Below are 26,931 nucleotides of genomic sequence, written 5' to 3' on the forward strand. Positions count from 1 at the left end.
AGGGTTGTTGTGGCCAAAGTGGAGGACCCGGCACTTGGCCTTGTTGAAGCTCATCCCATTGGAGTCAGCCCATCTCTCCAGTCTGTCCAGGTCCCTCTGCAGAGCCCTCCTGCCTTCCAGCTGATCAACACTTCTCCCCAGCTTGGTGTCATCGGCAAACTTGCTGATGATGGACTCAATCCCCTCATCCAAGTCATCAATGAAGATATTGAACAGGACTGGGCCCAGCACTGATCCCTGGGGGACACCGCTGGTGACCGGCCGCCAACTGGAAGCAGCCCCATTCAGCACCACTCTCTGGGCCCGGCCCTCCAGCCAGTTCCTAACCCAGTACAGAGTACGCTTGTCCAAGCTGTGGGCAGCCAGCTTTCTCAGGAGGATGCTGTGGGAGACGGTGTCGAAGGCCTTGCTGAAGTCCAGATAGACCACATCCACAGCCTTCCCCTCATCCACCAGGCGGGTCACCTGATCATAAAAGGAGATCAGGTTGGTCAGACAGGACCTGCCCTTCCTAAACCCATGCTGGCTGGGTCTGATCCCCTGTCCATCCTGCAGGTGCTGTGTGATTGCACTGAGGATGATCTGCTCCATAACCCTGCCAGGCACTGAGGTCAGGCTGACGGGCCTGTAGTTTCCCGGGTCTTCCTTCCGGCCCTTCTTGTGGATTGGCGTGACATTCGCCAACTTCCAGTCATCTGGGATGTCCCCAGTGAGCCAGGACTTCTGGTAGATGATAGAGAGAGGCTTGGCGAGCTCTTCTGCCAACTCTCTCATCACCTTTGGATGGAGTTCATCTGGTCCCATAGACTTGTGGGGATCTTGTTTTGAGGCTCTTTTTACCCAAGATAGGACAGTGTTTATCTTTATGATCAATTATCTATCTCTCAGACCATGAATTTATCTTAACCTGCCTATAAAAGTTCTTCATTCCCTTTTCAGAACAGCTGAATGAGCTTATGCTTTGTGCTGACAGGAATTGTTATTCTTTGTCAGATGCTGTACCAGTAGTATGAACAACAGTACTTCTGGCTGAAGAGTGAGAGCTCTTGGCACAGGCATTTCATAATGAGAGTAACTTCTGTGCTTTGTGTGCTGTTACATGTGTAACATACCCAAACAAGCTCTCTGTGCCTTTGGCCCTTGCATGGAATAGAATTGGAGTCTGGTCTGTGTGATCTTAGAGACAACTGGTGTGTTCTGTGCTTTCTAGCCCTACCTGCTGAAATGAGGGAGGATGCTCATGCCTCTTCACCAGACTCCCTCATTATTGTGGTGTCTGCTTTTTTGTATGAGAAGAAAAGGCTGGTGTAGAGAACACACAACTAGAGAAAACTCAGTGAGCAAAGAAGTGATGCATGCCTGACTGTTTCTCATAATAAAACTTTAATTATTACTGTTTTCAGAGCTCGTGCCCTATCCAGTGCTGTTTCCACCCTTGCCAATACTGGAATGTCATTTAGCAGGATGGATGAGAAGGAAAAGCAGCAGGCACTGGAGGAGGAGCAAGCTAGGCTGCAGGCACTTAAGGTAAATTTTTTAGAAGTTTTATTTGGAGAATTTTTTAGTTGTTTTTAACTGGCAAGGGATAAAACCAGGACTGGCCTAAAATAGCATGTAGTGGGGGAACTCTCATATTGAGAGAGGCCAAGGCATGATTCTGTAGGATGCAGAGATAGCTTGAAAAAATTATTATTTATAACCAAGCCCCACCTTGATTATTTTTTTTTAAAGTCTTTGTTAAAACAAATACCCTTATTTCTAATTCCAAGCATCTTTCTGTTTTCTGGACTTTACAGAAGAGTAGCTGTTGTATATATTTAAGATGATATTTTAATTATCTTTTTGGAAACTATTTCAGGAAGAGTTAAACTAAAATGCAAACTGTATCTCATCTTCCAGGAGCAGCGATTAAGAGAGATTTCTGTAGTATCAAATTCCACTTCCACATCAGCATCCCCAAGCACCTTATCAGGAAAAAGTGTCAACACCACTGTAGCTGTTGACCTCTTTGCAGTACCAGCACCCACAACAAATAGGTGAGAGATATTTTGCTTTCTGAAGCAAGCAGAAATCCCTGCACTGGCACAAGAATACAGAGCCTGCTACATAGCTTCATGTTTCTCTCTTTTTTTCTTACTCAGCATGCCCAACCTTTCTAGTGATCTTTTTGATCTCCAGCCTGCATTTGTTCCAACTGTGCAGAGTACTCCAGCTATATCAACATCAGCAAGCAATGCCTGGGGAGGTGAGCTGATACCATCACTGACTTCCTAAATGATGGGTGAATTCTTATAATATGAGAATAAAACACAGACTCATACTTTGATCTATGACAGAATATAAAATAAGTCATCTGAAAGCTCTAGAAAACTGAAAGTTTCTCAACACAGTCATGTCAGTGTGCAGCAGGTGGAATGAAGGAGCTGTACAATAAAGGGGGCAGGTAGAAGAAATTAATTAAAAGGAAAATTAAAAAATGCTGGGAAATACAAGCAGATGTAACTGAAAAGCTACTGGGCTTGTATTTCTGTGCATGAAGTAGTGGTATTTAATATACTTTTCATTTAAAAGACTTCAAAATTCTTATCACAAAGCTGTTGTTCAAAGAATAAGCAGGATAGGTGTCAAAGAAATGTCTTTAACATTAAAATAAGGCAATGGTAAACTTAGTATTTTAATAGGTATTTTAACTTGAATATTATTTTAACTTAATAGTATTTTAACTTGAAACTTAGTATTTTAATAGGTAGAATCAATACTCTTACGTGTTAATTAACAGATAGAATCTTGAAGCCAAAATGTAGTATCTAACTCTTTTGAGAAATGTTCTGTCATTCTTCCCCTCCCACCCAATGGCAAAACTAGAATTATTTTCCCTAAATAGAGGGAGCTGTTAAGAGTTTTATTGGAAATGTGGGAATTGGTGTCTTTAATGTGCTGATTTACACTTTGCCTTGAGATTATCATATGTGATCGTTTCAGTCTGGTTTTCTCTTCCATTATTTGTACTCTCTATTCTTTCCTTCACTTCTGCATCTGAAAGGTCCTTTCTCGTCCTCAAATGGTTGTGTTGGTTCTCCACCTCATCTGGACATCTTTGACATGAAGCCAGTTGAAGAAGCTGTAAAATCTACCACCCCTTTCATCAATTCTGCTTTTTCCTCCAAACAAACAGTGGAACTGTTTAGTGGTAAAAAAACCATACAAAACCCATGTAATTCCTTTGCAACTGGAGATAATAGTGCTAATAAACTGGGCCATGTAATCTTTTTGTGGTTTGGACCAATCTTCACTTTTTATTTACAAGTGAAAATGGTGCATTAATTCCAGACACAGTAAATTATATGTTTCCTTAGATTTTTATTTTTACAGTTGAGAACTTGTTTTGTTCAGCTTGCTCAACCTAGACATCATAATGATGCTGGAATATTTGCTGGTTTCTTTTAAATGGCAACCTCCTTTCTCATTTTTAATGGGAAATGCAGCAGTTAGTTGAGCTTTACAGGTTTTCAAAAAAACCCCAAAACACCCCAAACAAACAAACAAAAATCCAAGCCTTTTTTATTACTAAAGATTTTGAATACATTAAGTAAAGCAGACTTAATTTTTGGGTCCCCTCTTCCCTTTCCTCTTTCTAAACTGATCTTGTTTTCTTCTCTCTTGAAAAGATGACTTTAGTGGTCATAAACCTACATATGCTTCTGTGTATCATCCTCTGACTGTTGATGGTAATTTGATTATTATTATTTTTTTTAATTTCTGTTTTCACTGTCATGAGTGGTATTACTTCATGAGTGTATTTTTTTCAGGTTTTCCTCTTCAGTCAGCTCCTCCCAGTACCACCTCTGCAACAATTAATGTGGACTTTGATGCTGTTTTTGGAGGAAAATCTACAGCACCAGAGTACAAGACTACAACTGGTAAAAACCACCTTTTATAATTAGTTTACACCCTACAGCCAACAGTTGCTTAACAATTTAGCTTACTGGCTACTGCACAGCAAGATTTAATAACTGAATACATTGCAAGCTGATTATAGGTCTGATAAGATAAGCAGTCAGCTCAATTGTAGTAACTTTAAAATTAGTTTTGACTATTCTCATACACTGTGTAATAATGGTTTCCTCTTTTTTTGGGGGAATGAACTTTGAACATGACCCACTGGATATCTCCTAACGGGTAAGCTCATGTTAAGCTCTTCTCTGCTTGTGCCTTCAGCATTGTCTTTTAGTGCATAATAGTGGTTTTCCTCTCAATTCTTTCAGAAGCACTGTAGTTATAAAAATGCAAAGCTAGTTCTCTGTGTGGTGCTAGAAGAGCAGCTGAGTTCTGGTCTTTCTCTAGGTGCTATGTTGCTATATATTCAGATTTTTTATGAACATCCAGCAAAGGAGCTCCTGTGTAAGGTCAGGATCCTGGCAGGATTGTGAGATCACTGCTCTGTTGTGTGAAACTGTCTTGAACAACGTGCTGCTTTGAGAGAAAATTCTTCTTCAATTAAAAATGCCATCAGTTACTGCTGTAGTAAAATTAAATGAAGTAAAATTACAGATTCTACTAGATTAGTAACTACAAAATAATGATTTGAATCATTAAGGTTGGAAAGACTGAGTCCAACCATAATCCCACTTGCACAGCCACTGAACCATCTCCTGAAGCACCTCATCAAATGCTTCTGGAACACCTCCAGGGATGGCAACTCCACCATCTCCCTGGGCAGCCCATTTCAATGCATCACCACTCTTTAAGATTAGTAATTACAATGTAATAGTCCATAAAAATTAAGAAGTTAAACTTAAGTGTCTAAGCCTTAATTCCAGCATGTTGAAACTTCAGAGGTAAATACTTAAACTACTCAGTGTTCTCAAAGAAAATACCTCTCTGACTTACAGGTGTCTTTAATAATTGTTATGTTGACAGTTGCTTTTATGTTGTCTTGTTCTTTTTTTTTTTAGATTTTGCATTTCTAGATGATGTATTGCAGCCCACAGTGCCACCACAAAGTCAAAGAGCCACTTTAGCCAACCAGCAAAGTGGAAAAATTTTGGCAAATGACCTTGATTCTTCCCTTGCTAATCTAGTGGGAAGTAAGTGTGAATCTGTGACCTTCCCATTTCTTACTGAAAACAAACCAAGCCTTTTCCTCACAAAATTAAGTATATTTAGGTGTATTGCCTTTTTCTCTTTCCCCCAGATCTTGGCTTTGGAGGAACTCCATCCAAAAAGTAAGTGCATATATGTACTTAGTTTCATGACTGTTTGGTCGTTTCTGGCACAGTTATGAGCATGAATATTGCAAGAGTCTCAACTTTTGAAAGTTACCTGCTACCAAGTATAGCACAAAACAGTGGTCAGTAGCCTTAACATGGTCAACCTTAACTTTTGAAGTAACTCTCTTCAGTTAGTTTTGAAGTTGCTGTATTTTTATTTAATTTATTATGAAGCACCATAAAAGATTTTGCAGTTACATAAAGCTCCAGTTATTTGTGATACTTTGCAGTGCAGTAATGATGGCTCTAACACAAAACAGACTGTCCAGACTTCATACTTACTGGAACAGAGGTATATAAGTAGTTACTGAAATGCTGACTTTGTTCCACCCATAAATTTCAGCTGTGTACATGAATTAAAGACATGTTTTGGTTTCCAGTGTGATGTTACAGCAACTGTTGAGTCTGAAAACTAAACAAAAAAAAATCTGTTTCATTTTAGATCTGATATGCAGTGGACTCAGCCTACAGAGAAAAAACTTACAGGTGGAACAAACTGGCAAGCAAAAACAAGCACCTCGACCACATGGAACCCTACTCCCTTACCCACTATTCCACACATGGTAATTGATGTAGTACTACTGAAATGCTGCTTCTCTGCTTGAATTAACTTTAAAAGCATAGCAAAGGCTTTTGGGGATAGGATGGGGGAGGGGCAAGGGGAAAATTCTTGTGGGATTTCTTCTGAAATTGTAGGTTTTAGTATACTTTATTTCCTCTCACTGTAAAACTTGTCCATTAAGACTTAAATAATCAGCCTTTCACTCAGGACTTAGCTCATGGGTTCTTTTTGAATTGAAACAAATGGCCCCAAAGCAGAGAATTTCTGATGTGCATGTTTGAGATACTCCTCCCCCATGTGCTCACAAATGTACCTTTAAGAATCCCAAGAATGTGAGTCAAGGTTAAAACTGCCCTTCCTTCCAGTTTTCACTCCCTTTGGCAGTTCCCTCACATGAAATGCTGCTGCAAGCCCTGCAAGGCACCTTACTTAATTTTCTGGTCAAGCAGCTCAACAGCATAATCTCAACAGCAGCTTCATATTTTAACACAATACACAATATTAAGTGTAAGCTCTGTAGTTTCCTAAATCAAGAGTTTTAATTTCTTGGATATTTCTCCTGAGATTTTTGGAAATATCTTACATATTCATACAAATACAAACTACTTCTGAAATACAGCTGCATTAGAGGGGAGTAGAATGTTGATCTCAGATGTACAGCTAGGGTAATTGCCATATTTGTTAGGAATTTTGGACTGCTGTCTGGCTTTATTTTGCAATGAGAATAACTTTGCCTGTAATGCCTCTTTTCCCCATCTTCCATGAGTGTGCTCATTCAAAATTATTAACTTGAGTAGAGTACTAAATCCTGTATTGGACTCCAAATGAAACTCAAATATAGATGAGAAGATGTCCTGTGTAACACTTCTATGTGAGACTTCTAAAACCATAAAATAAATCATGCTGAGACCATAAAATAAATCATTTTATGCCCTCTGGTGCTCTAGAACATGCTGTTTGAGTGCTGATGCATTCTTATTTTTGAAAGATAGAGGGCCCCTAGCACGCATGGATCACTGTGGATTTGTGTTATCTCCTGTGTTCATGTTTCCTACCCCCTGCTCTAAGCATTTGTGTGCCAGGTATCTGCTTTACTCATTTGCTTGGGATTCCAACAGTTAAAGATGCAAAGAACAAGCTCAGCTGTGAGCATCTCTAAAGTCAGTGCCTCAGTACTGACAATTCAGTAATTAGTTGTTTGGTTTTTTTAAACTAGCACTTAATTTTTAATGGAATTAGCACTACTTAATGCACAGTAGTAAAAAGTGCATGGATCACTGTGCCTTTGAACATAACCTGGGATAAGTTATTACTGGCTTAAGGTGCTCTTCATTTTTCTTTTTTCATTCTGCTGTGTGTTGCAGACATCAGAAATGAGTGTGTGAGGAGCACTGACCTGAGTCAACATCTGCTGCTGGTGGTTGTTTCTTAAGCTGAATGCTCACTGGCTTCCTTGTTTTTTCTATGCCCCTCTCCCCCATAATGGGAGGAAGAAGCAGAGTTGCATGCTGGGCCTTCTAAAAGCTTCTCTCACAAACGTGTGTGCAAGCAAACTCAAATCTGCCTAGATTTAGTCAAATTTCTGGTTTTGCTGCAAGTCTTACCAGTGATGGCTTTCTTTGCTGGAAGCCTATCCAAGGCAACAGGCATAGTTACTGATGTTGGTGTCCATGCCTTTTTTTTACTCCCATTTTAATTCTTTTAATCAATGAGTTGAGCACAGTTACAGACATTCATAGTGCTGGACTTTAATCCATCCCTTGGTTAGAATTTCCAGTTCAAATACCTCTTAAATAATTTTCTGTCCTTACTCCTTTTGCTGTGCCAGAATGGAGTACACTATCCTGGATATGTAAGTCAATTTCTTGTAAATATGTTGGTTCTTTTTAGTATTTAAAAAATACCTATTTTTCAGTTTTATATATACTGCTTGTACACATGTGCTTATCTGAAAGACATGAATATTTTCTCAATTGAAGGTACCTGCTCCTATCACCTACCCAGTGACCCCACCTCAAGTGCCTGTATATGGAATGGTAAGAAATGGCATTGTCTTGTATTCCTGAAAAATCCCCTTGGTCTCCTCCAGTGGGTCTCACAGTGTGCTTAACTCATCCTGACTCAACTCTGGTAGCTTTTTCACACTGTGCATTGGAAGAGTTTACCCACAGCAAGTTTTTAAAAAGCTTTAACTTTGTGTGTGTGTGTCTATATGCCTTATTTTCTACTACCCTTACATTGCAAAAAGATTTATCTTCTCGAATTAATTTGATTTTTATACACCTGTTTTGTGGGGTTTTCTCACAGGTACCTCCTCAGATTGGAGCTGCTCCTTTGATGGCACCCCAGTCAATGATGTACACTCAGCCTGGTCTAAGGCCAACAAATCCTTTTGCACCTGTTTCTGAAACTCAGGTGCAATGTTTTCTTTCATCTTGAGATCACATTGAAACTTTAGCTGTGGTAAAAGCAACCAAATGTTTCATGAAGGGCCCCTGATGTATTTCTGCATTTGAAAGTGAGAGGTTCCTCAGTCAAGGGCAAGGAAGTAAATTCAGATGGTGAGACCATACAAATGTAGGAAGCAAGGAAGAAAGTACAAATTAGAGATTGAGTGGCTAATTTCATACTGTGTCAGTATTAAGGAAATTGGAGTGGTGAAAGTATTTAGAATTTAGTGACAGCAGCTGGATACCTGGTTTGGGCACACTGAGCAGCACAGTGATGAAAGCTTTCTCAAGGATCAGGTGGGATGGGAGGGGAAAAGGTATGGAAAACAGATCATTCAAGTTGAAGAAACTCTTCTCCTGTTACCCAGATGTGTTGGTCTTTAATGTTCTGTGGGGAATTTTTTTAAAGTGCCAAACCCTGCAGTCTTTACTTGCAGGGCAGCTGAATAGAGTCTGCAGTGCTGGGAAACTGAGTAATGTGAGTGCATTAATACCTGATCTCTGCTTCACAGATACAGTTTATGTAGAGCCACCAAAGCAGCAAGATGTGAGAAACAACCAAATACTGGTAAAAAAAGACTGAATTTCACTTTTCCCATGATGTACTCCTGAACAGGGCAACTGTTTCTTCCCTGTATAATATGATGTAATTTTGAATTGTGATGCTTTAGAGATTCTTGTTTATAACAGTCACTGCAGTGGAAGGCAGGTTTGCTCCCTGATTTGTGAACAGCTCAGCAGAAAACTGTTTTTTTGAGGCTGACTCAGAAGGTTCAAGCTGGTTTATCATCTTCAGAGCTGAGAAGAGGGGTTACATGATTGCTCTGCAACCTTATTCATCAGTAGATTACCTTAGGAAGTTAACTGAGGATGTCCAAGCTATTTATTTTCTCCATAAATTCTGTGGCTGTTGTAACCAAGACACGACACAAACGAAGTTGAGCAATAAAATTGTCACGTGCTCTAATAAATACTCTGATAGAGCAATGCTTGCATTATCATAAGGCCAATGTTGTGTGAAATCAGACAGCTTTTTCACATCAGCTTATAGTAATTTGCAACCTTTATAATGTGAGTTTGAAATGCTGTGAATCAACGAGATATATACATATTACATATACATAGAGTAAAAATAAAAATTGCTCCATTGGTATGTCAGTGTTACATGGCTAGTGGACAGAACCAGGCTCTGATATGGGCTGGAAAGTCTGTGATGGAGTAGGGGAAACAAGTGTGTTCCTACCAGCACGTGCAGCCTCCAAGAGGTGACAGTGGCTGCACCGTATCAAGCATCTTCTCTGCAGGCAGCATTTGCCATAGCTCAAGGTTTGGGAGCCAGTGAGTGCAGGTACCTCCAACAGCAGCAAATGGGAGCAGTTTGAGAAATCATGTTGCTGCCTGCAAAAAAAAAAAAGGCAAGAGATCTGATTTTTAATTTTTTTTTTTTTTCTTAAAAAAAAGTCTATTAGGTCACAAGAAGCAAATGTTGCAGTAGTGCTGACACTTGTGGACTGGCAACAGTACTGAAGTTATCCAGCTGCAGAGAATTGCTTGTGCTGCTTTTCTGAAGTAAGAACCTAGTTGCAAATCATGTAAAAGTAATTATTTTTAAATGTGTAAATATGTGCAAACTTTTAGATAGTCTTTTCTTTAATGCTGCAGTAATCTTTTTCATCTGTAGTAATTTCGAGGCAAAAATGCCACGTTAAGAAATCCCAACTCCTTTTGAGTGGAAAATCTTTTAAATCAAGTAATTTATGATGTTACTCATGAGAGGTCAGATGTGTACAGGCTTCTGGCACATCTTTTGTATTGAACAATCTTCCTTCAGTACTGCAGTTGGCTATGAAAATGCCTTATCTTGTATTTTTCAATGTCTGATAAAAAGTGATAGCATTAAAAAAAAAAAGTAGTTAATAGGTAAATGAAATTGGGAGCAAGTTTTGTCGCAAAATACAATTAAAAGCTCTCCTGTAAAATGACTTCTGCTGATGATTAATATTAAAGCTGGGTTTTCAAAAAATGAATAGTTTTCTATTGATAAACAGCCCTTCAGAGTAGCATGTCTGATATCCTTTGGGGAGTCTGTAATTGCAGAAATGTCTCTGATTCTCACTATAAATGCAGATAGGCCTCAGAGTCTTGTCAAACTGCCCTGCAGAGAACTTCTAAAGTACAGCACTTTCCTGACAGTGGGAACAAGCTTTTCTTTTTCTAAATGCTCAATTCTGCCCAAGCACACTGCAACAGTAATATTTCTTAACTCTGTGGAAATATTTTTGTCAAGTGAAACAACTCAAAAGAAACTAAATAAAAAGCATTCTCCATCTCTTGGAATCTGTAACCACTAACTTCTGGGAAACTGCAGGAATTGCAAACTCAGTTTTTCAGTGTGCTGGTTTGAAAAGAATTTGGATTGGTCTGTAGCAATTTACAGTTCAAGTTTGATTTACAAAGGGCTGCAAGCTTTAATCCACCTTCACTGGGCTGAACAATTGTACAGTTTTAAGCCAATGAGTTCTTCAGTGCCTATGGTTACCCTCTGCATGATGAGGGAGTAGATGCCATTGTGTTGAAGGGACTGTTTGTGTAAGAAATTGGGAATTCCATTGCTTCATTCAGCACTGAAAAGTCTGGAGTTCAAATTAGAGCAGAACTTGTAGTAATAAATGTCAGGGCATTAAAGGCAGAGCTGAGCAGGCCACAAGCTGGCAGTTTCCAGCACTGGGAGCTGTTAGGTCTCTTGTGCTGAGTTGGGTAAGTAATAATTTAATAAAATATGCAAATAAATGCCTGGCAAACAGTATGTATTGGTTAACTTTATCGAGGAGCATTCTGAGTATCTGGACTGTGTGTCACTGAGAAATGGGTTTAGTGCTAGGTACAGGCTGCACTGCTTCTGATTTGCTCTGGAGTTTTTAATGGTTCTTTTGTAGGCTCCTTGTAGCAAAGCTGTCTGATGCCAGTTTGGTTAGTATTAAAAAAGGAGAAACAGCCACAAAGTATACCCTGAAAACTTTGTAAGATACCTTCTTTCTAGTCTCGTTCAGACTGTTTGATAAAAACATAGCTTTCAGACTTATCCTTAGGAAGACAAGATTGCTTCCCAACCTTCTCTCTGCACAAAAGCAGGACTGCTTTTTGCCAACGTGTTCCTTGGGTGCATATTGGGACACATAAAGGGCAGAGCACAGTGGTTTAAATAACAGTTCATGACAGAGGATGCTGTCAGGGCTTTGCTGGCTCAGAACTTCGTCTCCAAGAAGACACTTGGAAGACAGAGGTTGTTCTTGAGGGTAACTAACAGCCCACAAGAGTTGTGAATAATAGTTGTGAAAACACTGAAGAGATGTATATAAATGTGACCTTCCCTTTGGTTTCCTTCCAACTCGTTTGGTCAGAATCCTGTTCTGAATACTTCAGAGGGCAGATAACTAAGATGTCACTCCATGTTTGCTGTCTGAACAAGGGGGAAGGCTCCAGGTACACTGTGCAGAGCCTTGCATGGCTGTACTGAGTGGGTCATTCCTGCCTGACTGTTGGGACTTCATGCTGCTTCTGTGGGGTCACACCCATAGGGTAACTGTGAGGGGAATTTGGAAAGGTTGATTGTGTTAGGTCTGATGGACTTGAAAGTGTACCTCTTCTTCAGTAACTGGGGTTTTCTAAGGTTCTCTAGACTCCAAGAAGTTATTGAATTATTTTGGTTTGGACACGTACTAGAGAAATCTCAGTTCTGTGCACATAGTGGTGGAATCCTTGTAGGTAAAAATTACAAATGGACTTTTGTTTAAAAACAAACCTACACACACAAAAAAACCACCAAAAAACCCCCCTTCTGACTACAAGACTGAATACAGGGTGTATCCCCATCTGGGTGTTTTGCTGTGTGGCAGGGAAGGTGGGGGTACAATTAGAGTAGTGTTGCACTGTGGATCGGTGCTGAATTTGTACATATAAAAAAAAACAACACTTTTTTTTTTGGGGTAGTTTGTATTGTAAGGCCAACATCTAAAGGCACTGTATCAGTCATTTATTTCCATTTAAAAGATTATTATATTTTTGAGCGATGGAAACTGTACATGTTATCATTTATACATTACTGGTAGCTAGGAATTTAGAAAACCTGTTGCTATTACTCTGAAGATGTATTTGACTTCCTGATAATCACTGCATCATGGCTCAGATTCTCATCATTTATTTAAGGAGATTTAGTAACTGGGACAGTTACAGCAGGAATTGTAACATCAAGTCTTTCAGTATATCTCAAATGCCTATCCTTGTGATTAAGTTTAAATCCTTTACCAAATATTTGGGCTGGAATTTCAGTGTTGGAGCAATGACAAAATAGGTGCTGGAACAGATTTCCCTCACCCCAATCCACACTTTTATTTATTTAATAGGTCTTGTTTTGTATGTTATGTTTTTCCCCATAACAGGTTTGTGCCTTTTATTGGATATTTATTTAAAAGGAGCTACTATAATTTAGGTTGTTCAGGCTTTTTTTCAGATGTGTTCTTGTACAGCTGTTCCTTTACACGAGTTCCTTCATTTTATAAGAATACAGAATGTGTGGGAAACACACTAGCCACAAACTGGAAAAAAAAACTTTTGAGGGTTTATCTTCTATGAATTCATAATTTTTTAAAACGAAGCCTAAGCACAAGACTGGCTGTGTTGATATTTTAATTGTGGAACTTCACAATTTGTTAATACACAAGCTGTTTGGTTTTTTTAAAAACTGCTCATGTCCAGTTATTTGATGAAACAAGTTTTGGAAAAAAAAAAAAAACCAAAAAATAAACTTCGGCACATGCAAAGTGTGTCTGTGCTGCTCTTTCCTGCTCTTTTCTCAGGTTTCAGGGATACCCAAAGCAGCTGAGTGAGGAAGCTCCCCTGCTTTGTTCCTCTTCTGCATCTTCTACAAGAAAGCTGGGGAGGGACTTTTTAGGTAGGAGTGGGGGAATGGATTCAAACTGGAGGAGGGGGAATTTAGATTGGAAGTTGGGAAAAAGTTGCTCCCATCCTGGCACAGGCTGCCCAGAGAGGAAGCCCCATCCCTGGAAGTTTTTAAGGCCAGGCTGGATGGGGCTCTGAGCAACCTGAGCTGGTGGGAGGTGCCCCTGAACATGGCAGGGGCTTGGAGCTGGATGATCCTAAAGGTCCCTTCCAACCCTGAGACTTGTTTGATCGGTTTCCACTGCAGGGGGCATCATGTCCAGGGTAGGTCACTGCCTCAGCTGCTGGGTTTTCCCTCGGGAAGCAGCCACAGGATTTTCCTGCTTGGAGCTGTGGGTGTCCCATGGGGGCGATGTTGGGTTCTCCCCACATCCCAATGGAATGGGGCTGAACACAGTGATGTCTTTGGCCATCTCCTCGTTCTGTGACCGTGGTGTAAAAGTGCCAGGGCTGTTTCCATGGACCTGCGTGGTACAGTTCTTTTCCTGCTCTTCTGACTGTCTTGTGGGGGTGTTTGTTGCTTGGAGCTGCTCCTGAGCCCTCCCAGCAGCCGGGAGGGTTTCACTGTCGGGTTATTGTGCCCCGGTTCCGATGTAATTCCAGGGGCTGGAACCCACGTGTCGGGATCTGACCTCTCTACACTGGAATCCTTGCAGAGCAGGGTTTTACAGCCGCTTTTTTAGCCCCAGTCCTCGGGTTCTCGGTTGGGAGCCTCAGCGGAACCGGGGCTGTGTCCCTGCCCGCCCGAACCTCCCGGTGCTGCCAGCACCGAGCTGCGCGGTCCCACAGCCCGAGTGAGCTCAGGCTGAGCTCTGAACTCTGCCAGGAGCGTGTGCGGGGGTGGACGGGGCGGCGGAAATTCCGCTGTACGAACCGGAACCGGCTGCTCGGTGACGGAACCAAGAGCCCTTCCCTTGGGGTCCGTCACACCTCGCGTCCCGCGCTCCTTCCCTACAACGGGCAAAGGCGGCGCAGGGGGACGCGAGGCTGTTAAACACAGCGGGGGCCCCCCCCAGGACCGCTCCGGTCCCGGGTCTGGTGCCGGTCCCGGTCCCGCGCGGCTGCCCCGCCGGACCCTCCGCAGCTCCCCGCGGGGCTGAGCCCCGCCCCCTGCACCCGCCCGCCAATGGGAGGTGCCTGAGCGGTCATCGCCCCGCCCTCCGCTCTCCTCCGCCTATCGGATTACCCTGCGCCTCCGCGTCACCGCGTCACTCAAATCCCGGCAGCCAATGGGCGCAGAGGCGCTCTGCGCTGACGCCCGACGCAACGTTCCCGCCTCCCGGCGAAGGCCGCGCGCGCACCGTCCCTTCCCCAAGATGGCGGCGGCCACCAGCAGCGAGACGGGGAGCGGCGGGGTGGCGGCGGGCGAGAAGCGCGGCCCCCTCGGCATCCCCGAGGCGGTTTTCGTGGTGAGCGGCGGCTCCGCCACGCGGCGGGTGCCTGGGGAGGGGTGCGGGGGCTGCTGCGCTCCGGCGGCCGGGCCCGTCCCTGTGAGGCGGCACCTGCGGCGGGGCCGCGGCCTGGCGGGCGGGCGGTGCCTGAGGGGGCGCGGGCGGCGGGGAGGGCGGTGGGGCTGCTCCTCAGAGCCCGCCCGCCCCTCACGGCCCGCCCCGACCGGGCTGCGGGGCTGAGCGCGGGATGCCGAAGCGGTGGAGCCGGGGGGGCTCTCCCTTCCCTTCCCCTCCTTTCCCCTCCCTTCCCCTCTCTCCCCATCCCCTCCTCTCCCGCCGCTCTCCCGGGCCGCCCGCTCCCAGGGTTTGTTCCACGGGCCCTGCGGCCTCCGCCGGGCTCGTCCTGAGGCATCCCCGCTTCTCATCCCTCCCCACCGGGCAGAGTCCTGAGCCCCGGGGGTGGGGAGGCGGCTGGTTCGCCCTGAGGGGTGAGGTGCTGTATTTCCAGGCTGTCTCGGTGTTATTAAACACGATTCTGCTTTGTAGGCAGCTGAAATGCCTTTTTTTTGAGCGTTATCGGATTATTTCATTGGCCGACTCGGCTGCCAGTGAGGAGCAGGTTAGGAATGAGCTCTCCCTCCCCTCTACATCCCCAGGATGGCTCCCTGTGAGGGCTCCTCCTGCACAAAGCACAACTCTCAGCACTTCCAGCGCCTCTCCCTGCTTCTCCCCTCGCAGTCTGGTGCTTGGTTGTTGGGCAGAACCAATCTCCAGAAGTGACTGTGGTGTCCAACTGGGTTTCCTGGCTTATCGAAATAGAAAACAAAACAAAACAAAAAAAAAAACAAAAAACCAGCCTGTCTGTGGGCCAGCAGGCTGGACTTGTTTCTCTGACAGCAGAAAGTGCATGCACAGAGAATGCACCAAGCATTTAGTGATTCTGTTGACTTGCTGAAAAGAATTCATCCACTTTATGCATTGATGCAATGTCAGAATTCCCTGTTGAGCACTCTCTGCTCTGAGCTGACACTTGGTGTCCTCTCTTGATCACTGCTTTAGTTCATCTGATCAATAAGTATTGATCAGACTGGCTGCACCTGGCTGCCTTGATACTAGCTTGAAACAGGGGACATCTGTTCTGAACACTTCGTTGTGCTGCTGTGTGACTGCCATTTTCTTGGACTTTAAAATCCCCATTGCTGATCTTTGTCTGGGATAAACTGATGTCCCTCCTGTTCTGGTGTCCCTGCCAGTGCCTGTGTTACCTACATGGTGTAGGTCCTGATCCTGCAGGCACAGTGTGCTTGCCTCCAGCACAGCCAGATCCTGCTGTTTCTTTCAGCTTCTTTAACAGTTTTTGGTTGTCAGGTGAATCCTGCTGGGATGTGAATCCACTGCTGCCTGTGGCTGCCTTCCTGCCTTCCCCTGGGGGACACTTAGACTGGAGTGAAAGGAAAGGGTCACTGTGATGGAGGAGAACCCATGGTGTGTGCTGAGCCTCCAGAGGAGGTGGCAGCTGGCAGGGAGATGGGGGACACTTTGAGGGTGTCTGTCACATCCCTCAGTTTCATGGTGGTGGTTCCATGTTGTTCCCTCTTGATACTTATGTCTGAAGTATCTCACATGCTTTGCTTTGTCACCTGGGGGGCTCTGGGGGCTGTGGTTTAGTTCTGTGCTTTGCTTCAGTTCTTCATAACTTTTGGTCTGGCTCTGAAACCCACTGAAGTTCCCTCATTCTCAGTGTTGAGAGGTGTTGTGATCAGGTGTCTCTGCAGAGGAGATCCTCAGGGGTGATCTTGGAGCACTTGGATGTAGATGTTAAGATGGAGTTTCTTTTACTCAGCATATGCTGAGAAGTTTCTGTTCTGCCCCACAAAGTGAAAACATCAGTGTCCTGGGGGTAGGTTTTAGTACCAGTTTTGTGGGTTTTTTTCCTCCCCAGAAGATAGGTGTCTGTTTCAGAACCATGATGCACTACCACATGCTACGTGGGCAGCTCACTGTGAATCTGGCTCCAGAGAGTCAGAGATTTACTTTTACTTTTACTTTAAATCTTCGTTCTGTAGAGGCTTCTCAGACAGTTGATGGTGGGGACCTTTTCTTGGGCATTGCCCCTTTGGATTCCAGGTGACATTAAGGTTTTCCCTGGAGTTTAGAACCCATTCCAAACAGAACTTTCAACTCTGGTTTGTTGGGGTTTTTTTGAGCTGTTGTCCAGATGTCTCCCAGTGAGATGTTGTTCTTCCCCTTCTCTAGCATGCACGTGAGTGGGAAGATGGGGATGCAAATCTGGAACTGTCCCTTTAGACACCTCTGGATATGCCCCTAGGTGCTGATGTGCCTGCAGCTCTTCATTTGGGTCAGCACCCCAAGGATAAACACAGGAATGTGAATTCCTGCTCTGGTTCAGGGCTTTTAAAGAGTGTTTGAAGTTTGCAAAGACTGCCCTACCTTTATGGGATCCAGCAGTGGTGTTTTGTCAGTGGATTTTAATCTTAAAAAGATAGAGATGAGTTTTGGCAGGTCCTTGGAGATCCTGGAAGGTAATTCTGGAGTTGAGATGCTGCATGATGCACCAGGAAGCAGGGATCCTGATGGCATTTGTGCCCACCTCACCTACAAAGGGACCATGCCTCAGCCTTGCAGTGGGGTGAGATGGGCCAGAAGCCCAACCAGCAGGACTTGGAAGTTGCAGGAGACCTGGGTGATAAATCTGAGCCTTCCTGGGGCATCCTGTAGTGGGAGGAGATCACCAGTACAGGAGGGCCTGGAGTCATTTCTCAGTGTCTTTGTTTTAGGAGGGTTTGGGTTCTGTCTGATCTCTTACCCAGAGGTGTTGGCTGAGGTGGAGCTGGGCTGCCAGGCAGTGTGTGGGGTGAGTTGTTGCCCACCTGCTTTTTCCTTCTGTCTTGAGTGGTTCATAGGAGCAGAACAACAGCTCCCACAAAGTTTCATTTCAGAACATTCCCAGGCCTCATTTCTGCAGCACTTACCTGAATCTGATCCTTGGGGTTTTTTTATTAAAGCTTCTCTAGAGGCTTCATCAGGAAGCAGGAATGCCTCTTGTTAAGCTGTCTGAGGTAGCTCAAGGTGTTCCTCAGGCAGCTCATCTGAAATGAGGGCTCTTGAGTGCTGCAGTACCACCTGGATGATGCTGCCTGCTGAATCCTGCTGCAGAGTTCCTATTTCTCCTGCAGATTTCCTTAAAGCCAAGGCAAGAGAATGACTTCTTGCCAGGCTCAGTGATTTTGTTGGAAGTCTCTTTAGCCAAGAGAGTTTAGGAGTCATGAGGAAGGCAGGCAGCTCTATGTCTGGTGCTGCTTTAGGAATGTATCCCAGTCTTTTCCTGGTGTGGAACTCCTGGAATGGAAGCACCTAGTTAAAAAGGAGAAGCTGGAGAAGCCTCTGATGGGCTTGTGTTGAGTTTTCCAGAGCTATGTAGACAAGTAAGGACAGAATGGCCTCAGTTGGATGAGTGTGGTCATCTCAAAGTAGGTAATTGTCAAGGTCACAAAGGTGTGGTTGCTCTCTGCCCCTTTCATGAGACCGAGAATGTTGCCCACAGGCAGATGAACACTTCCAGGAGTCTGGAGGAGGCAGCTGCAGAGGTCAGTGCTCAGGCAGAGGGCAGTGTCCTTGCCTGCTCAGGCCTGGCTTCTCTGGTGTTTTTTCCAGGTGCTGGCAGGACTGGCTGGAATTGTTCTCTGGAGGCTTCCATGGCTTCCTGCTGACTGGAGAAGGAGCTTTGGAAGAGCAGCAGCTGGTTACTGCCTCAAAGCCTGCCTGAGCAGATACCTCTCTTTTCCTCTTGCTCTGCCACAACTTGCTTGCTCAGGCCATGATTCTTTTCCTTCCTCAGTCTTATCCTGAATAGCTCATAATCTGCTTAGCCACAGGGAAGTGTTATCCCTGCTCTGCAGACAGGAAACCAAGGTTTAGCCATGGTCCAAGGACATCCATCCCTCTTGGGTGACACTTGACATTGGCCAGGACTTCAAAGCACCACGAACAAGGTGCTGGAAAATATGGGTAGGAAATCATCCTTGCACCTATTCTGTAGTTCCCTACTAAAAGGGGAAAAAAAAGGGGGGGGGGGGAGGGAAGGGAGAGGGAAGTGAAGTGAAAAGGTGACTGAGAAAGGGAAAACAATTATTTTGTACATCACTCCAGAAAAAGAGGTTTGTTTGCTTATGGATCCCTCTCACCATAGATGAAAGCATGAGTGTGTCCAGGATTGCTGTCAGTTCTTCTAACACTGAGGGTTTCTTTCTCCCCCTAAAGGAAGATGTAGATTCTTTTATGAAACAGCCTGGAAATGAGACAGCAGATGTAGTTCTTAAGAAGTTGGATGAGCAGTATCAGAAGTATAAATTTTTGGAACTTAATCTTGCTCAAAAGAAAAGGAGGTAAGTCATAATTTTTGCAGAATTGGGAAATGTTTACCATAGTTCTATAAAAAAACCCAACTATTTAAAATAAATATTTAAAAAGTAATAGTTGCAGGACTTTCAGGAAAGCCCAGCTGTTTTGTTTTTTTTTGTCTTTTCCTCAGAATTACATGCAAAAGAATTTACAGTATTGCTGAATTGATCCTCAGCCTTTAAGGCCAAAAAGTACTGCTGTCATCTCTTAATTCTGTCAGCGTAGTGTCAGTAAGAATCCATTTCTGTCCAATGACTGTTGTATCAAGCTGTAACTCCTGGTTTACTCATCTCCTCTCTTCAGCCTTGATCTGAAGTGAGAGGCAAATTTTTAAAAACTGAAATCAAAGCTTCAAGTGATATTTTACTTAAACTTCTTTTGTTAAGAAATATCCCTCCTCCTCTCCCAGAGGAGGGCAGCCTGGAAGGCTGGGTGGGGGTGGTGGAGGGGATGCCTTTGATTCTGGAGAGAGAGCTTTTGTTTTAACAGGACCCAGTCTTGTAGCTCTAAACTGTTAGAATAGTTTGTGGCCCTCAGAAGAAGCACACTTCAGGTTGTTGGTTTGGTTTTTTTTCCCTACAGTGGTTTTAATCTGTATTTCTGCTGAGGTTTCCCTTGGAAGAGATCAGAAATATGCAAAAATCTGCCAGTGTAGCAAAGAGGCATCTGGTACTGGTTTTGCTCCAGTTATAAAGCTGGGTGTATTACTCAGGAAACCAGTGAGCCTCACTCAGTGGGATAAAGGGTGAAGCTGTAGCTGAGGTGTCTTTAATTACCATGGCTTTCAAGTCTGGAAAGATGTTATGAGTTTCAAGTTTGAAAATGGAGGTTGGATTGTGTAATAAGACTGATCACTTGTGTAGGAAATCTTGTGTCTCTGTCAAATAATAAATTATGACTGTTGTTAATTCACAGGCTAAAAAGTCAGATTCCTGAAATTAAACAGACATTAGAAATTTTAAAACACATGCAGAAGAAAAAGGTAAATTATTTTGAATATCTACTGAGTATGAGAAAAGCTAACTGCCTTTCCACCCTAACAGAACACATTGCAAGAAATGTTTTGGAGAGCACACTTAATATGCCTTTATAAATATCAGAATTGTTTTTAAAGGTATGTAGTACTTTTTGAAAGCTGGTTAAAAAAAAACAATATTTGTAATGCAAGCTTCACTTTTAATAGTGTATGGATTGCAGCCAAGTGTTGACTTTGATCTTTATAGAGATTTCTGTATAATTTTTAAATACATCTTTTTAAACTGCTTTATCCTGGGAGCTCTAACTTGAAGTAAAAATCTGTAGAGTTCTACTAAAGTTAATACTGTATCAATGGCAAAAAGTAGAAGTGTGCTCTTTACTGTAAGTTTTATGTCTGTGACACAAGTTTCCAGTGAAAATAGCAATTCTAAGTTTTATCATTTGTCTTAAGGATTCCACACATCCAATGGAAACCAGATTTTTATTGGCAGATAATCTCTACTGCAAAGCTTCAGTTCCTCCTACAGATAAAGTTTGTTTGTGGTTGGGGGTAAGTAAAATGGAACTTTTCTCTGAAACTTTAAATCATTTCCAAAAGGCTGATGAAGGACACTGCTTGTTGCTGTCTCTCCTCTGCTCCTTGTGGCTCCAGATTTATTTCTGCCCACTTGTGGAGCTGTGGCCTCCCAGCAGGGCCAACCTGGCAAGACAGTTCCAAGGTGTTAGTGAAGGTTTTGTGTTTGATTCTGTTTGGTGCCTGGACAGTAAGACATCAGAGAATTGTCATTGTGCTGGATTGGCCCTTCCAAAAAACATTTCCTGAATGGTTTCCTGACCACTTCCTCATGGTTCAGGTAACCATCCAGCATTGCCCTGGGATGGGCAGCAAAATAACTCAGTTTGGCAGCTGGCTTCCCATCTGCTGTTACTGGTATTTAGCATCCCTCTTTCCCTTTTCATGCACACATTCAGGGAAAGATGGGATTTCAGTTCCTGGCAGGTACCTGCCTGCATTTCAAGTAGGATTTGTGCTAGAGTCTGGAGGGATCAGAGCTCAAGAGCACAGGTTTCTAAGCACTTAAACCACACCAGGTTGGGATGTTTTGTGTTCAGGCTTCCTTCTACGTGGAGATAACCTGGTGGTGTTTATTTTGGGACTCCTGTATCCCAGATGTTCCCTGTGTTGGCTGCCAAACAAAACCCCTTGGTTAGGAAAGAAACTGTTGACACATGCAGCATCCAGGCTGACTGGGCAGTTACTCCCAACCTCTCCTGCTTTTTTTCCTATCCTAAAAAGAGAAGATTTATCTGATACTTGCTGCTTTCAGGAGACTCTTAACAAAAATACAGACTTGCATGGAGCAGCCCAGGTTTATTTTGTAACAGAATATCAGAGAAGGTTCATCCTGTTGCTGGTTCATACAGAAAAGCTGTCAGGAATGCCACAGCCACAAGCACTTTATTATATCCAGGTGTTCTTGGCCTTCTGCTTTGATCCTCCTTTTTGCTGACAGTCTGCACCTTGGGCTACAGATACAGCTGTTACTGGGGAAATAATGCTTCCAGTTATTTTAGAAGAAGAGGAAGGATTTCTCTCCCTCTTGCAGCTCTGGGTATCTTGCAGCTCCCTGGGATCATGTCTGATGAGCAGAATGTGCTCAGCACACAGTTCTTGAGTGGGACAGAGCTTCACTGCTGCTTCTTCCCTTGGTGCTGCTCTTTTATCTCTTCCTGTGGCAGCTTCTTAGGGAGATAAAGATTTGTAGATTAAAAACCACCCTGGTGTGGGACAGGGCTTTTATACCTGGATCTTTAAATGCCTGCAACACTTGTGGTTAACAAGCAGTGCCATTAATCTTGAACCCAACACAAAATGTTTCTGGAGTTGTGTGAGTGCTGGGCAAGGTGAAGTCTCTCCCTGTGCACATAAGGGGGAGATGAGATACTGAGCCCTGAAAGGCTGAGTGCAGTCCACAGGGAGAGAAACCCCTTGTTGCTTAGCAATGGGAAGAGAACCTTTTAAAAGTCACTAAAGGGATTATTTGCTATGTTAGTGAAGTGGTGGAGGCCCCAAGTGGATTCTGGCATTGCTCATCCCTAAAGCTTGTTCTCTTGGCCTGTCAGGAGAGCCTTTTGTTAATGTGATAAGCAAAAGCCTGAAGTAAGCCTGTTAGGGCTTATTCCTCACAATGCAAGAGTAGCAGCCTTTTTTTTTTCTTTTTTTTTTTTTTCTTTTTTAGGCCAATGTGATGCTTGAATATGATATTGATGAAGCTCAGGCTCTGTTAGAGAAGAATTTGTCAACAGCCACAAGAAACCTTGATCTTCTAGAGGAAGAGCTGGATTTTCTCAGAGATCAGTTCACCACTACAGAAGTCAGTATCCTTTCTGTTTCTTTGCAGGGGCAGAGGTGTGTGTCAGCAGGTAATTACCAACTTCCTGACATATTTTTATCTTCAGACTGACTGACTTGAGGGGCTTAACCTCTGCCAGCAGTGAAAGGGGATGCTTTGTTTGCAGTGTCCAGCTGGGGGTTGCTGGGTTAGATGCAGCAAAGCTCCTGCTGGGGACTGGGTCCCCAGGAAACCCTCTGGAAGGATGGGTGGGTGCTGAGGGATGATGGCCAAGAGGCCATTTCACAGCCAGGTGACTCTCCCTTTCCTCCCCAGAGCACAGCAGTGTTGTTCCTCAGGCTCCTGCTCATCCTTCAGCTGCCACTGGCATCTTCTCCCAGCAGCACAAGCCTGGAGCTGGTGTAGGCACTGCCTGACTTTTTTTGTATTTCTTTCTACTATCATGAAACACCTCCTGGGGGGGGGGTTGCAGTTGTTTGGGGTTTTTTAAGCTTCCTACTTCAAAAGTATTTCAGTGGTGAGGGCAGATGTCAACAGAAGTGTGAGATTTTGTAAATCAGGGCCCAGCTACTTGTTTTTTAAAGTTGATTCTTAGGATATCTTAGTGCTGCAAGAACCTTTGGATGCCTGGAGTAGGCAAATACAGCATGTTGACTGCAATCAGAGACCTCTAAGTACAACTAACAGGGGTATTCCTGGGTGTTGTACCCTTGCACCAGGTCAGCTCTTTCATTAAAGGGTTTCTGTAAGTGATGTGTGGCCAACTCTATAACTTGCTTTCCTCTTTTTTTTTTAATTTTCTGAATACTTGAGCTGTTTCCTTAATTCCACACCCTCAGATATGGCTAGAGTTTATAATTGGGATGTAAAGAGAAGAAACAAGCAAGACCCTTCTAAAAACAAAGCATAGTTTTGCCAGTTTTAAATGTGGTTTCAATTTCCAAATATTTTTTATTTAAACACCCCCAAAAAATTCATTCTTAAGGGACTGAGTTACTTTAAGCATTTCAGCAAATGGTAAAATATATAAAAACTGATGGTGAGCACCACTTTATTTATTTGTAAGCTCAAAATTTGGTTTCATGCATGCTTCATGAGATGAATTATTTGAAAAGGCACCACCCAGTCCAGCAAAGGAAGCAGCTTTTTGATCAGGCCAGTCTGTCATAAATAAATTTCTACCTGAAAAGTTGAGGGACATGTGTGAAATGGAGCTGACATCTTAGCAGGGTCAGGTATTGCCAGGGTTTATTTTTTCACCTCTGCACAGCTGGTGGAGTCACACTCACCTCGGGCTGGGAAGACATGGCAGCTGTAATGGTCTGAGAAACAGAAAAAAAAATAATATACAGTGAAGTCTTGGATTTTGTCTCAGTCAGTTAATTGGCAGCATCAACCTGGAAGCATTCCTGGGTATCCACTTTGGATAAATGTGTTTGGAACAGTTATGGGTTAGTTAACTGCCTGTTAGTGAACTCTCAGCACTTTACATACAATTTGTGACTTTGTCTTCAGAGTGGTGAAGGGAGGACACAGCACAAGCCATGCCAGGGCTGCAGGTGATCTCACCCCCTCCTTTTTCATACATGTGCACACGCTGCTTCCTTTTGCAGGGTGTGTTCAACAGGGACCCCAAAGTACCCTGTAAAGAACAGCCCCCTATAACCACCCCTTAGACAAGGTGTCCACTTCCAGTGTCTTAACACTCACAGCCTCCCAGGTGGTGAAACCTGCATTAGATGAGGGTGGGTTACTGAAGCATGACTTCTGGTGTTCACAGCTGGAATTATTATTATTTTTTTTCTAATTTTATTTTTTGGTTCTTCCGAAGCCTTGCAAGATTGTTGCCTTTTACCTCTGCAGTTTCTTTCTAAGATGAAATGCTCAGTGGTGATGTCAGTGGCTAATATTCACATTCTGTGACTGAGAATACAGGTTCTGCTGCAAAATAAATGCAACTGTTAACTGTTTGATCTTCATGTAAGAAACAATATACCTGTAAATTTTTTGTACTTTTATTTCATGATATTAAAATAGTAAAACTAAACAGTTGTGGCAAACACCTGTTTTTGTCCATCTTTCTTTGTGGGAGAAAAGCAGGAAAATTATGTGTGATTTTTTTTCTTTTTAAATTTTTTTTTAAATAATGTTTCTCTCCTTTAACTGGTGTCAGGGGGATGAAAAAATTCAGTTGAAGCAGCAGAGATGAGAAGCTGCTGAATCCTGGCTGGAGTGGAGCAGGGAGTGTGAGTCAGCAGTTCTCAGCTGGTGAATACCAGCAATGGATTTAACCACCCTGTGGCTGCACAAGAAGAGCTGCAGGTCAATCCTTACCCCTGGTCCCGGGGCAGCACCCGGGCTGGGCTCCTCCCTCCCTTTCCATACCCGGTGCCTTCAGGTCTGGATCTGGTGGATCCCTGGGAGCAGGGATCTGCACCCAGCTGCAGGTGGGACTGCCCAGGCTCCTTCTCTGCTTTTTTAAGAGCATCATCAGCAACAGGAAAGGCAGCTGCAAACACGTCCTGATTTCTCTTGCAATTTTCTCTTCAATTTGGATTTAATGAGATCCCAACAGGCTGAAGCCCCCCCCCCCCCCTTCCCTCTGGCTGCTCCTAAGGCAGCACTCGCCTCCCTTTGTTGTGCACAATGCAATGATGAGTTCAGCATTTCTGAACCAGCAAAATGAGCCCTGTGTGCAACTCCCAGTGACCTAATGCTGGGCATGGGGGTGGGACAGGGAGAGGGGACAGAATTCCAGCAGGAATTGCTCCCTAGGCACTAAAGGTACCTGGCCTGTGCGGGGGGAGGGGGGGGAGATGGCTGTGGCCACCATTGCTTGGTTTGGGTGTTTGTGGGTTTTTTTTTTCATTGATGCCAAGTAAATAAAACCCCCACAGCTTCTAAACAAGAACTCAGACTTCCCTATGAGCTGTCCTTGTCCAGCATTGCTCCATCCTTGGCTGGGCAGGCTGAGTTAGAACAGGTTAATGGGCAGGAGCTGTGACCCAGTGGCCTCCTGGAGGGACAAGGGCCTGGGTTTGGCTGCAGCTGCAGAGAGCAGGGGGGTTGTTTGGGGTTGGTTTGGTTTAGGGCAGGCAGGGTTCCTGTAGTTGCTCTGTTTCTTCCCCTGGCAGCTGTGATGATCTAAGGAGTGGCCTGCAGAAGAAAATGCCCAGTGGAGGCTGCTGCAGGTGCCTGTTATACACAGGTATATATACAGGTATATATACAGCTGCCTGCCTGGGGTACTGGAGAGGTTTGGGTGGTCAAGAGCTCACTGGTAAAACATGGAGAGGGGGAAAAAAATTAAAAAAAAAAAACCACCAAAGTTTCTTTACAAGTTTTGAATTTCACATTATCACATGGTAACCATTTTGCTACATACAAGCATATTTTCAGTCAATCACATACAGACAGCTAAATACAGCAGTAATTTCACATTTCATTACAGTGCATAACAGAAAGCTAGGACAGTGTATAGGATGCTTTTATTCCGGAGGTTCTGAGCAATTTCAATCTAACATGCAGATTGCTTTTAACATGTGGTAGAGACCACAGAAATTTACCTTTTCCTTTTTTTTTTCCTTTTTTTTTTCTTTCCTTTTGTCTTAAGACCAAGTTCCTGCCCATTTTCCTGTGAAGGGTCTGACCTGATTTCTCTACATCTCTCTTGCACTAGAAGTCAAAGCATTAAAACCAGTTGTTAGAAAAGAATTCTTAGCATATCCTATAAGTTCTTTATCTTAGAAAAAACATTCCAAATTTTGTACAGATGAATCTACAGTTCCTATATTTTAATAACCTGTCTAGAAAATGCAAGGAATTAGAAAAGGATGTATATAATGATTTCTCTATCATTTAATATAGCCATTTATTACCTCTAAGTAGTTAAGACTGCGTACATGGTCTCCTGTACTGTTCCTCTTCAGAATTATGACACTTGTATTTTTAAATCCAACATTTTCTCTGAAGGCCTGAATGCATTTGCTCTTGCAGGCTTTCTGGAACTTTTCTCTGGGAGCAGTAAAGGGGAATATCCAAAACCCACTACACAAAATATTGGTTGTCTGATGAAAAGTGATCTTTCCTCTGCTGGTCAGGTTCCTGCACAGAGAATCAGAGCACTTGCCTATTGCTAAAACACCATTGGAGCCAACTCCTCACTCTCCCTTCAGGAGAGCTCCTCTCACCTCCTGGACAGCTGGACCCTGACAGACCAAAGCCCTTTCCTGGTGGACTGAAGAAACTCACCCTTTCCTACCTCTTTGTCATACTGTGACCAACAGACCTGCTCCTAGCAACCCCTGCATGCTCTGCCTCACTCCTCTCCAGCTTTGCTTACCTGAAAAGAGATTATGCAAAGAGAAATTTTATTTTACTTTAGGTTTTTTTCCATCTTCAGGGCGCTCAACTTCACCACCACTGGAATTTACTGGGTTTTAAGCACAGTTTTTGCTGTTTATAGCCTCTATAGCTGTGACAAGATTACTATTACCACCCCTCTTTTCCTCCAGTTTGCTCCCAGTGCCCTCACAGCATGGCTGA

General features: G+C 43.6%; 2 protein-coding genes across 4 annotated transcripts in view; both read left to right on the forward strand.

Moving 5' to 3' along the window:
- LOC103528314 (phosphatidylinositol-binding clathrin assembly protein) overlaps window positions 1-13,097 on the forward strand; it is a 29,525-nt gene extending 16,428 nt beyond the window's left edge. Inside the window, exons 10-21 of one of the 2 annotated variants that reach the window (XM_030449308.1) lie at window positions 1,404-1,527; window positions 1,900-2,036; window positions 2,142-2,245; window positions 3,044-3,190; window positions 3,669-3,728; window positions 3,810-3,920; window positions 4,971-5,087; window positions 5,195-5,225; window positions 5,713-5,833; window positions 7,812-7,868; window positions 8,140-8,247; window positions 8,795-13,097. In XM_030449308.1, coding sequence (XP_030305168.1) covers window positions 1,404-1,527; window positions 1,900-2,036; window positions 2,142-2,245; window positions 3,044-3,190; window positions 3,669-3,728; window positions 3,810-3,920; window positions 4,971-5,087; window positions 5,195-5,225; window positions 5,713-5,833; window positions 7,812-7,868; window positions 8,140-8,247; window positions 8,795-8,809 — 1,132 coding nt within the window. In that variant the 3' untranslated portion in view covers window positions 8,810-13,097. The remainder of the gene's footprint in view (window positions 1-1,403; window positions 1,528-1,899; window positions 2,037-2,141; window positions 2,246-3,043; window positions 3,191-3,668; window positions 3,729-3,809; window positions 3,921-4,970; window positions 5,088-5,194; window positions 5,226-5,712; window positions 5,834-7,811; window positions 7,869-8,139; window positions 8,248-8,794) is intronic. The other variant, XM_030449309.1, reaches the window with a different exon arrangement.
- Window positions 13,098-14,526: 1,429 nt separating this feature from the next.
- On the forward strand, window positions 14,527-24,435 carry VBP1 (VHL binding protein 1). Of its 2 annotated transcripts, none has more exons than XM_030449311.1 (6): window positions 14,527-14,650; window positions 18,914-19,038; window positions 19,970-20,036; window positions 20,484-20,582; window positions 22,273-22,411; window positions 23,226-24,435. In XM_030449311.1, exons 1-6 carry the CDS (start codon window positions 14,558-14,560, stop codon window positions 23,294-23,296), a joined length of 594 nt encoding a protein of 197 aa, XP_030305171.1. In that variant the 5' UTR covers window positions 14,527-14,557; the 3' UTR covers window positions 23,297-24,435. The 2 variants fall into 2 exon arrangements, with proteins under 2 accessions (XP_030305171.1, XP_030305170.1); XM_030449310.1 differs by lacking the exon at window positions 23,226-24,435 and adding an exon at window positions 22,702-22,835 and having other exon boundaries at window positions 14,550-14,650; window positions 22,273-22,456.
- The last annotated feature ends 2,496 nt before the right edge of the window (window positions 24,436-26,931 follow it).

This window comes from Calypte anna, chromosome 4 (genome assembly GCF_003957555.1).
Source record: "Calypte anna isolate BGI_N300 chromosome 4, bCalAnn1_v1.p, whole genome shotgun sequence".
Classification (NCBI taxonomy): Eukaryota; Metazoa; Chordata; class Aves; order Apodiformes; family Trochilidae; genus Calypte; species Calypte anna.

Bases quoted from the DNA above. Each gene is read 5' to 3' on its own strand.
- VBP1 (XM_030449310.1), top strand. From the start codon at position 14,558: ATGGCGGCGGCCACCAGCAGCGAGACGGGGAGCGGCGGGGTGGCGGCG. The intron at 19,039-19,969 runs GTAAGTCATAAT...GTTAATTCACAG, and splicing joins CTTGCTCAAAAGAAAAGGAG to GCTAAAAAGTCAGATTCCTG. The intron at 20,583-22,272 runs GTAAGTAAAATG...TTTCTTTTTTAG, and splicing joins AAGTTTGTTTGTGGTTGGGG to GCCAATGTGATGCTTGAATA.